Here is a 12,280-nt window from a genome sequence, read left to right on the forward strand (position 1 = left end):
GGAGATGCTGGGCTTCAGAAAGGGGGAAGCTGCAAGTGAAAGTAATTAGATAATTTTGTTGGGAGCCAATTAACCTACCAGTATATTTTTGGATTGTGGGAGGAAACCGGAGTAACCGGAGGAAACCCACGCAAGTACAGGGAGAATATACAAACTCCATACAGTTAGGGCCATGGTTGGAATCGAACCCATGACCTCAGTGCTGTGAGGCAGTAATGCTAACCATTACACCATCCGTATGCAATAGATAGCACCTATCCTTGTGTATCAATGCCTATTTCCCCATAGATTGTAAGCTTGCGAGTAGGGCCCTCCTACCTCTATGACTGTTTGTTTTTACCTAGTTTTGTCTTCTAATTGTGTCCAGTTGTAAAGCACAATGGAATTTGCTGCACTATATAAGAAACTGTTAATAAATAATAAATAATAATTGATAAATGCTTCTAACAGTGCCCCCTACCTTGCAGCGCTATGTGCAGAGCACACTCTGCACACACTTAGTTATGGCCCTGATAAGTACCAACACTAATAGTAATGGTTTGAGGCATGAATTATATATATTTATATAGAGGCAGGCAGCACTAGTGTCACATACAGTATAACAGCAGGCAGCACCACACCATCACTTACAGAAGACATTCAGTGGCTCTTCTCAACACAGCTCATCTTGATCAGCCCTGCTGCTGATTCCAACTGCATGCTGCACTAGAAGATAGACAAACATCGAGGCAGTTAACAAGTGTCCCTCATAGTTTCCGGCCACTGACCAGATCCAAAAGCAGAGGCAGGAGAGAGAGACTCGTGAGATGATGATGTCATCATCTCGCGAGTCTGTAGCTCCACAGTGGTACAATGTTGGAAGTGACAGTGACATGTTACTCAGGCCCGATACCCCCTCCTTCAACGCCCCCCCTTCACCCCCCCCTACTTTCCTGGCCTGACCTGATCCGCCACCCGCCCACCAAGGTGTAATAAAGATTAAACAAGGAAAAGAACAATTCCACAAAAAATAAATGTTTACTGGTGTGTTCCAGCAGGGATCCCCTGGCACAGTGCCCCCCCCCCCCCTTCCTCCCTTTCGGCACCACTGTAAGTGTTATCTATTACCTAATGGTCCACCAGATTACATAGTTTCTTGGTGGGCTGTATGATATGGTCACACAGCAATGTTGCCCTGGGGTCAGGCGAATGGGAAAGTGAAAATATGTGAGAATATAAGTGGACTGTAAAGTAGGGCTGCAATTGGATAGGAAAGTTCATGAAGGTTATGTGGGCAGTACTTCAATTTGGGGACTTTTGGTGTCTTGTGTTGGAAAACTGCATTATTTGTAACATTTTTAGCCTCTGTTACAATGGGATGTACTTATATTGCCGGCAGTCGGTCACCCATATCAAACCCGTTACAATTCATAGTTGGTAACTCGCTTCAGAATTCCATATTTTTCAATATCATAGACTATTACTTTACTTCCTTAGGCTTTTCTGGGAATAGATAATTGATAACATTGTGAAGACATTTTTAACAGTATGCTGGGGGTTGTGGCCTATTTCTAAATATTGCTAATGTTTTTACTGGCTTCTGCATTAGAGATTGAAATCATTAACACCGCACTGTATATAAATGTTTCTATTATTGAAAGTATTCCTCACAATGAAATCTCTGTGATGTTTACTATAACTGAATCATTTAGTCACAATAAGAAAAGTCACTACTTGTCTGATTATCAGCACTTTTATAATAATAATAATAATAATAATAATAATAAAAATAATAATAATAATAATGATAAACATTTTAATGAAAAAAATGTATTTGAATATTAAAAGTTCTGTTGTATTGGTTAGGCCACTGTAAAACTAGTGACATTTAATTACCAATAATAATCATTTAATTGTCTTTGTGTACAAACACCTGTGATCACTTTGCTGATGTATTGTCATCTGAAACCAACAATTATTAACCTATAATGATGAGTGCATGAGCCTAACCTGCACTATTCAGGTATCAGGGGACTTAATTATCAGAGATACAACTGTATATATATACTCACATGAATGTACAGTAACTAAATAAAGATAACGCAAAAGGTTGTATATGCCGCCTGGTAATAGTAGCATATCTTGTTTTAAGATTCATCAGAAAGCATATGCTGTGAATAAAATAATGTGCTCTATCTGAACAGGTAAGTGTTGCTTTTATTGATGACATTGACAATTTCAGTGCACTTGGTGCAAACAGTTGTAGGCCAAATGTGATTAATTGAAGACAGACTTACATTTTATTAAGTATCTTTGAACGTCATCTTGTAGAGACAATCTTTCAGCAAGAAATGTATTTTCTAAAGGCTTATTAATGCAACTCGTGCAGACATTTATATTTTTCACCTGAAAATTTTAAAAAAATCTGTTGGCTACATGCATACAGTATATGCAAAAGGCATTGATCCATTGTACGCAGCACTCTTATATCTGGGGTGCATGTGCATGGGCACATTGTTTAATTAACAATCGTAGCAGATCTTTACTTTGGCCCTCATTCCGAGTCGTTCGCTCGGATCGCAGCGATTTTCCGCTTAGTGCGCATGCACAATGTTCGCACTGCGACTGCGCCAAGTAAATTTGCTATGCAGTTAGGAATTTTACTCACGGCTTTTTCTTCGCTCAGGCGATCGTAGTGTGATTGACAGGAAATGGGTGTTTCTGGGCGGAAACAGGCCGTTTTATGGGCGTGTGGGAAAAAACGTTACCGTTTCCAGAAAAAACGCAGGAGTGGCTGGAGAAATGGGGGAGTGTCTGGGCGAACGCTGGGTGTGTTTGTGACGTCAAACCAGGAACGACAAGCACTGAACTGATCGCAGATGCCGAGTAAGTCTGAAGCTACTCTGAAACTGCTAAGAAGTTTGTAATCGCAATATTGCGAATACATCGTTCGCAATTTTAAGATGCTAAGATTCACTCCCAGTAGGCGGCGGCTTAGCGTGAGCAACTCTGATAAAATCGCCTTGCGAGCGAACAACTCGGAATGACCCCCTTTGATTCTGAGCAAAACCATGTTGCACTGCAGGTGACACTGATGTTAACATGTGCGGAGAGAGTTAGATTTGGGTGGGGTGTGTCCAAACTGACATCTAATTTGCAGTGTCAAGTAAAGCTGTCTAACATTTGTTGGCTAGAGTACATGCAAAAGCAGCCAGTATTTACCCTGCACAGAAAAAATATACATTTATTTTCTCCCCTTGCATGGCGGCATGGTTTGTTTCAGATACAGTTCCTTGCTTTTTTGCTATACAGTACTCCCAAATCAGATCTGGCCCTATGAACACTCCAAGTTGTATTATTTATGCTTTATAAACAGGGAATGCTATTCAAAAGCTGCCCAACTGTGCCAAAGTTTTCTCCTTCTGGTCAGTTCTACTCTATTGTAAACATGGCAATTGCTATCACATTAGTTTTTAAACCATTAAAATGTAGATACAGTAGAGTAGGACTGACCAGCTGGGGACGGGCAGTTGGGACGCTTAACCGGAGGTACAGTAGCTTCTCTTTGTTGCCCTCTGATAATAGAAGTTTGATACTTAGAGAAATGTTGTAACACTCTTGGCTAGATGCATCATCGCTTGGAGAGTGATACAATGGAAACTGATAATCTACCAGCCAACCAGCTACTAACTGTCATTTTTCAAACAGGGCCTGTGACAGGGCAGTTAGGAGCTGATTGGCTAGTATTTTTTCTCTCTCCATTTTATCACTCTCCGAGCGATATTGCATCTAGTCTTCTGTAATAATTGAAACAAACACACTACTTTGAAACCAATGTTGTGATACAGGTTAATACTACGATATTCATGATATACACTGATGTATGGTAGGGTATGGTATAATATGTATGCTTTTTTTAAAGGTTTTGTTAATTAATCACACAAATGTATGTCAACCAGACTGTTATCAAATACTTCATCATTAAAGGCATCTCAGATGTCTCAGAGTTTAAAATTACAATCTTCATTGTGGTTCTGCTCATTTATCTCATAATCCTTGCTGGGAACATGGCCATTCTTGTACTTATCTGCTTGGACTCTCATCTCCACACTCCCATGTACTTCTTCCTGGCTAACTTGTCCATCATAGACATGTCTTGCACCACCGTCAATCTGCATAAGATCCTTCTAAATTTCATTACTGGTGATAAGACTATTTCCTTTTTGGGCTGTATGACGCAGACGTTTATGTCTGGATCTTTAACGGTCCATGAACTGTTTATACTGACAGCCATGAGCTTTGATCGGTATATGGCCATCTGCAACCCGCTGAGTTATTATTTGACTATGAACTACAGAACCTGCGTTCTATTATGCTCATTCTGCTGGTTGTTGGGTTTTATATTGGTAATTCCTCTTGTTGGAATACTATCCAGTTTCTCATGTTATTCATCCATTGAAATCAATCACTTCCTCTGTGACATTGTCCCTTTGATGAGTCTTACCTGTAGTGATACCTCTGTTTTGGATATCTTGTTTTTTATAGAAGGTTTATTTCTTTTCACTATTGCCCCATTTCTTTTAACTTTTATTCCCTACATCTTCATAATAGTCACTATAATAAAGATCCATTCCGGCACTGGCAGACGTAAAACATTCTACACATGTTCTTCACATCTCACAGTTGTCGTCCTTCTTTATATGATTCTTATTAGTCAATATTTGACACCAAGCAGCTTAGACTCCAAAAAACTGTATGCTCTGATTAACACAGCTGCTGTTCCTCTACTAAATCCACTGATCTATAGTCTCAAAAATAAGGATGTGAAAAGAGCTTTAAGGCGTAGGTTGCTCTGGTTTACCAAGTTCACATGAGTGTTATTATTTTAGGCTTTTTTAATGTAACTATTGCTACGGAATATACTGAAAATTGTGTCATCAAACTGCAGTAGCAAAGTATGTGACCATGTAATTAACGTATAGTAATGAGCAGAACGTTAAAGAAACTATAACATTTTAGCCACTACAGGGGTCTTAAGTCAAAATGTGAACCAATAACTGGAATATCTAAAAGAAAAATAGTTCAAAACAATTGTAAATGAATTTCAAAATGTTTTTATCAAAATTGGATATTAGAAAATCCTTGTCAACAACTTATTATATATATATATTATATACTGTATATATATATTCACATGACTTTCATACCCTTAATAAACATTTAACATCCTTTTTGAACTACTAGTTTATTTAATTATCTTAATTCACTAAGAAAAGAACTATTGGGCCAATATTGGAAGTTGCTCCTTTACATGGACCATATATGTTTTAGAAGTGTTTATGCAGTCCAGATGGTTGGATGGAGGATTTAAGGAGCCACCAATTTAGAAGGTAGGTTTGATATCCTTGAATTGGATTTGTAACCAGTTGAGCGCTTTATTTGTGGTGTTTTACACATGAAGATATGCTTGAAAAAGGTCCAGAAGGACCAAAACTTTGCCTTTCTGCAGAATTGTAAGCATGGATTTAGACATTACATTTTAATAAGCTGCATTTTTGTATGGTGAGTGCTTTCTTATTGAAATGTCTATGTACTGAGCCACTTGGTTGGTGGGTGAAGGTGCTAAATGGTCCATTACTAAAGGCACACTGTCATGAGCTCAAACCCTGACTGTGGGGAGAGACAGGAGGTTGGGAAGATCAGCTCCAGGTATTGTTCGCTTAGCATCTGAAAAGAATATTGTGTAAACATTACTCTGAACTACAATGTCTTAATACATTTAATAAATCTTAATGAGTTGCCATTGGCCTTTTTCTTGGGTGTTTTTATTGGTATGAAGTACTATTCCTAGGACCCACAAGGAATGAATTCACAAGCTTGGGTATCTCATCAAAGCAACCGTAAGAGGTCATTGTTTAAGGAACATCAATCCTTTCTTTAAAGACTTTAGAACTTCATACCCTGTATACAGTATCTCTCTCACTAAGTTTTGTTTTCAACTAGGTTTTAATTGTAATTTACACAATTGCTATAAGTGCTAATGTTCCTTTTTTAAATATTATTGAGGGGTGTGATACGGGATACCGGCATTTTTGTTGCCAGCAGTCATAAGACTGACACCAGCATCCTGATGATCAACATCACGACAGGGGTACTATAAGTAAGATTACCCTCCCCCTTTCCCCACTGTCTCCCAAAGGTGCCTAACCTTAGCTCCCCCTCCCCACAGCCTTACCCTAACCCTCCCTTACCCTCTGCAGCCAAAACCTAGGATTCCCTGGCATACTTACATTCGGAATGTCGGCAGTCAGGATTCCAGAGTCGCCATTCCAAGTGAGGTTGGAGTTCTGGCACTGAAATTCTGGCCGTGTGTCAGGATTCCAGCATCCTGCCCATATACCATAATTGAGTGCCCCCTCTGTGTTTATATATATATATATATACTGTATATATTACTGCATATATGCAATAAATTCAGGCGGCACTCCACAGACTTTTGAAAAAACAAACAGCAAGCTTTATTCCAACGGCATATTGCGGTCAAGCCCCCTTCTTCAGGGACAAGCATACACACGCACACACACACACACACACACGCACACACACGCACACACACACACGCACACACACTATACAATATAAAAGATCAGTATTGTGCACACAGTTCATTTTTCTTAAGAAATCCAGGTAGTTTTATATAGTGCTGCTGTGTCCCAAACTGTGCACGAAGAGTCAATAGTTATAGAAGTTAAAAATAATGAACTCAGCCCAAGCCAGTCACTCAGAGTGGCAACAGCAGGGAGAGCACCTCCTACGCCCAGCATCTCCCTGCTTTGAAGGATCTACTAAGTGGTTGTGCTGGCTCTGTCTTTACACACTTTAATAACTTGTTTGCTGGGATGGTGATCTTTAGTATGTGAAATTGAAGTTGTTTAGTGAAGTCTTTCTGGGTGATTTTCTTTTACTTGAAAAAAAGAGGTATTGCATTTAGATCAGAAGTTCCCAGCTCCAGTCCTCAATTTCTTTAATCATGTGAGATAATCAGTTTTATTGAGTCAGTAATTATCCAAAATGTTTACACAGACAGGAATCTTCAAAGTATGAACTGTTTGGAAAATTTGAGGCTTTAGTTTGAGAACCACTAATTTAGAGATAAGTTAATCCTGTGTTCCGATTATCGGTATCTGTGGTGTCATGTTTGTCATCTGAAGTATTGACTTGAATAAGTATGTTTTGCCGACAGACGGGATGCTGGCTGTCAGTATACTGACAATGGCATCCCACCTGTTGAAATCCCAGAAGCCGAACCCCTCACTGGCTGGCTGCGCTCACCAAACTGTGGCCCAGTGGCTCGCTTTGCTCACTACAGTTTACGTTCCCAATCAGCTGGTGGTGTGTACCCACCAACCGAGTGGGAATACCCAGCAGATGTTGGGATTCCGTCTGGTGGTTTTTCACTGGCTGTCGGGATTCCAGCATTGCTCTCTTAAATGCTGCTTTGCTGTTGCTGTTGGCTGTCTCAGTGACACTGTATGATAGGCAGCAGCACCAGCACCATGTGTCCTCCATGGGTGCTCTGTCCATCTAGGGGAGCTCTGTCAGTCTAGGGGTGCTCTGTCCATGGTCGTGATACTGTAGGTGGTACTGTAGTGTAATATTGATACACATATTGTACACTGTAGGTGGTACCCCAATTTCATCCAATTACTGTGACACTATCAGTGGTACCACAGTGTAATGTTTATACACATATTGTGACACTGTAGGTGTTACCCTAATTTCATTCAAGTATTATGACACTGTAGGTGGTACCACAGTGTAATATTCATACACGTACATTGCTGACTGTTCTCTTTCATAGACCCATTCATCTCTACTTCTAACTTTCTCCAACTTGGCTTTTATAAAGAAATCATTGCCATGACCTCCGACCCTGATCCTAAGTGTATTACTGTACATGATTGGTGTCTCTGCACACCTTCTCTATTCGTCCTCCTTAGTAGCAGGATGCGCACTTGTGCTTCTCACATATACCAGAGAGTGTGGATAGACCACAAACCTCACTTTGTAACCCTTATTGTTAAAAGGCCACTGCCACCATAAACATATGTGCTACTCAACCTACGCATACCACCTGCATTAACCCTGAAGCTCCTGGCTGGATCTGTCTCTTACTACTGTATGTGTCCTGTGGTGTCCTGCATCTGGTTATCTGCCTAACAAACCGATAAGCCTGGTCACATTCCATGTAAAATAATTTTCATCGCACACTGTTGACACCTATCATCCCCATAGGTTCTGCCAATAGTATGCAAGTCTGCACTTTTTGTGGTTTGTAAAAGTGTTGTAAGTACATTGCCGGGCTCTGATCCCATCAGTGATTACAAAGAAAAAATAAAAATAAATAAATGATAGAAGGCATAGTGGGCTTGCCCTCGGGGTCCCCACAAGTCGCCAAGCCCTGTAACGTCTGCATGTCGCTGCACCATGTATAGTTAGAGGGGCTGGCCAAGTCTCTCCATCTACGCCCCATCTCTTCAATCTGTCTATGTCCCCTCCTGTCCGTCTGTCTATGCCCACTCCCATCCGTCCATATATGCACCCCCCCCTGTCCATCCATCTATGCCCCTTCCTGTCTTTCTGCCTGTCCTTCTAGGCCCCCATATGGTGCATTGTCTGTTCATCTGTCTGCCCATGCCCCTGTCCATCCATCCTTCTATGCCCCCTCCTATCCATCCGTCTATACCGCAATATGCTGCTCTATCCATCCATTTGTCTGTCTATGCCCCCTCCGGTCCGTCTGTCTATATCCCCATATGGTGCTCTGTCTATCTGTCTGCCCATGCCCCATCAATCCATCTGTCCATCTATGCCACCCCCATGCTGTGCTTTAGTCAAGTTTTGTCTCTCCTGCTCACTACTTCTCTATCTCAGCTACCTCTCTCTCCCTAACACCCACTCTCTCTTGCTCCTCTCTTTCTTTCTCTCCCTGACACAGTCTCTCTCTTTCTCTCATTACCTCTTTTTCAATGAAGATCCTCTCTTTCTTTCAATCTCTCCTTCTCTATCTCGCTCCTCTCTGTCTTTCTCTCTCTCCCTCTGACATCCTCTTTCTTTCTGACTCCTCTCTCTCTCTCTCCTGCCCCTAAGAGACATTGTAGTGACAAAGGCTGGGTGGTCGGTGGTGTCAAGATTTTGCTATGTGGCCCACAAAGATCTGCATATGAACCTGTATCCTGGTATTGGCAGATAGATGGCACCACATACTCCTACATTATTGGGATGGATTAGTCTATGTATTTCTAAAGAATATACAGAAGAAGAATGTCAATTTAAATTTTACAGTTTGTTCCCTGTGGCTAAACTCTATTTATGCCTTGAAGTGGAAGCCCTCCAGCACTTAGGGATAAGTGTAATTACAGCAAGTATGCCCAATGTTTTAAAGTGGCAATCATTTAAAAGGAAAAAATAAACTGGTTTTGCCTTTTAAATGATTGCCACTTTAAAATATCAGGCAGATTTGCCATAATCCCACTGATGCCTGCAGGCTATCACATTTGCCCCGTACCTTTTATCTGTGAGCCACAGGTGCCCATCACGCTTACATATAACCATTGTATATAACCATTTCAATATTGTATTTCTAGTGTTAATCTGTAATACTACATGTATATATTTATTTTTTGGGTGTGTACTTTTATCATTATGCATTGATGTAATATCTATACTGTATATGACTTTTGTATAGGTGGATTATGGTATATGTATCACATTACTATATATGGTATTGTGGTATTGTTTGTAATGGTTTTTAATTATAATTTTATTTTATATATGTAGAACTTCTTGAAAGCTAAAAAAAAATCCAATTTTTCACTATTGCCCCATTTCTTTTAACTTTTATTCCCTACATCTTCATAATAGTTGCTATAATAAAGATCCGTTCCGGCACTGGCAGACGTAAAACATTCTACACATGTTCTTCACATCTCACAGTTGTCATCCTTCTTTATATGATTCTTGTTAGTCAATATTTGACACCAAGCAGTTTAGACTCCAAAAAACTTTATGCTCTGATTAACACAGCTGCTGTTCCTCTACTAAATCCACTAATCTATAGTCTCAAAAATAAGGATGTGAAAAGAGCTCTCAGGCGTAGGTTGCTCTGGTTTACCAAGTTCACATGAGTGTTATTATTTTAGGCTTTTTTTAATGTAACTATTGCTACGGAATATACTGAATATTGTGTCATCAGACTGCAGTAGCAAAGTATGTGACCATGTAATTAAAGTATAGTAATGAGCAGAACGTTAAAGAAATGATAACGTTTTAGCCACTACAGGGGTCTTAAGTCAAAATATGAACCAATAACTGGAATATCTAAAGAAAAATAGTTCAAAACAATTGTAAATTAATTTAAAAATGTTTTTATTAAAATTGTATATTAGAAAATCCTTGTCAACAACTTATTATATATATTATATACTGTATATATATATATATATATATATATATTTATTCCCATGACTTTCATACCCTTAATAAACATTTAACAGCCTTTTTGAACTGCTAGTTTTTTTTAATTATCTTAATTCACTAAGAAAAGAACTATTGGGCCAATATTGGAAGTTGCTCCTTTACATGGACCATATATATGTTTTAGAAGTGTTTATTCAGTCCAGATGGTTGGATGGAGGATTTAAGGAGCCACCAATTTGAATATAGGTTTGATAGCCTTGAATTGGATTTGTAACCAGTTGAGCACTTTATTTGTGGTGTTTTGCACATGAAGATATGATTGAAAAAGGTCCAGAAGGACCAAAACTTTGCATTTCTGCAGAATTGTAAGCATGGATTTAGACATTACATTTTAATAAGCTGCATTTTTGTATGGTGAGTGCTTTCTTATTGAAATGTCTATGTACTGAGCCACTTGGTTGGTGGGTGAAGGTGCTAAATGGTCCATTACTAAAGGCACACTGTCATGAGCTCAAACCCTGACTGTGGGGAGAGACAGGAGGTTGGGAAGATCAGCTCCAGGTATTGTTCGCTTAGCATCTGAAAAGAATATTAGTGTAAACATTACTCTGAACTACAATGTTTTAATACATTTAATAAATCTTAATGAGTTGCCTTTGGCCTTTTTCTTGGGTGTTTTTTATTGGTATGAAGTACTATTCCTAGGACCCACAAGGAATTAATTCACAAGCATGGGTATCTCATCAAAGCAACCGTAAGAGGTCATTGTTTAAAGAACATTGATCCTTTCTTTAAAGACTTTAGAACTTCATACCCTGTATACAGTATCTCTCTCACTAAGTTTTTTTTTCAACTAGGTTTTAATTGTAATTTACACAATTGCTATAAGTGCTAATGTTCCTTTTTTAAATATTATTGAGGGGTGTGATACGGGATACCGGCATTTTTGTTGCCAGCAGTCATAAGACTGACACCAGCATCCTGATGATCAACATCACGACAGGGGTACTATAAGTATGCTTACCCTACCCCCTTTCCCCACTGTCTCCAAAGGTGCCTAACCTTAACTCCCCCACCCCACAGCCTTACCCTAACCCTCCCTTACCCTCTGCAGCCAAAACCTAGGATTCCCTGGCATACTTACATTCGGAATGTCGGCAGTCAGGATTCCAGAGTCGCCATTCCAAGTGAGGTTGGAGTTCTGGCACTGAAATTCTGGCCGTGTGTCAGGATTCCAGCATCCTGCCCATATACCATAATTGAGTGCCCCCTCTGTGTTTATATATATATATATATATATATATACTGTATATATTACTGCATATATGCAATAAATTCAGGCGGCACTCCACAGACTTTTGAAAAAACAAACAGCAACCTTTATTCCAACGGCATATTGCGGTCAAGCCCCTGTCTTCAGGGACAAGCATACACACGCACACACACACACACACACACACACGCACACACACGCACACACACTATACAATATAAAAGATCAGTATTGTGCACACAGTTCATTTTTCTTAAGAAATCCAGGTAGTTTTATATAGTGCTGCTGTGTCCCAAACTGTGCACGAAGAGTCAATAGTTATAGAAGTTAAAAATAATGAACTCAGCCCAAGCCAGTCACTCAGAGTGGCAACAGCAGGGAGAGCACCTCCTACGCCCAGCATCTCCCTGCTTTGAAGGATCTACTAAGTGGTTGTGCTGGCTCTGTCTTTACACACTTTAATAACTTGTTTGCTGGGATGGTGATCTTTAGTATGTGAAATTGAAGTTGTTTAGTGAAGTCTTTCTGGGTGATTTTCTTTTACTTGAA

At 39.7% G+C, this 12,280-nt stretch overlaps 1 protein-coding gene across 1 annotated transcript; it reads left to right on the forward strand.

The window, feature by feature from the left end:
- Positions 1 to 3,923: 3,923 nt before the first annotated feature.
- LOC134949919 (olfactory receptor 6C1-like) lies at positions 3,924 to 4,853 on the forward strand. The gene has a single exon (XM_063938607.1). The coding sequence runs from the start codon at positions 3,924 to 3,926 to the stop codon at positions 4,851 to 4,853; it is 930 nt and encodes a 309-aa protein (XP_063794677.1).
- Positions 4,854 to 12,280: the final 7,427 nt, after the last annotated feature.

The sequence above is a fragment of the Pseudophryne corroboree genome, chromosome 8, assembly GCF_028390025.1.
Source record: "Pseudophryne corroboree isolate aPseCor3 chromosome 8, aPseCor3.hap2, whole genome shotgun sequence".
Classification (NCBI taxonomy): Eukaryota; Metazoa; Chordata; class Amphibia; order Anura; family Myobatrachidae; genus Pseudophryne; species Pseudophryne corroboree.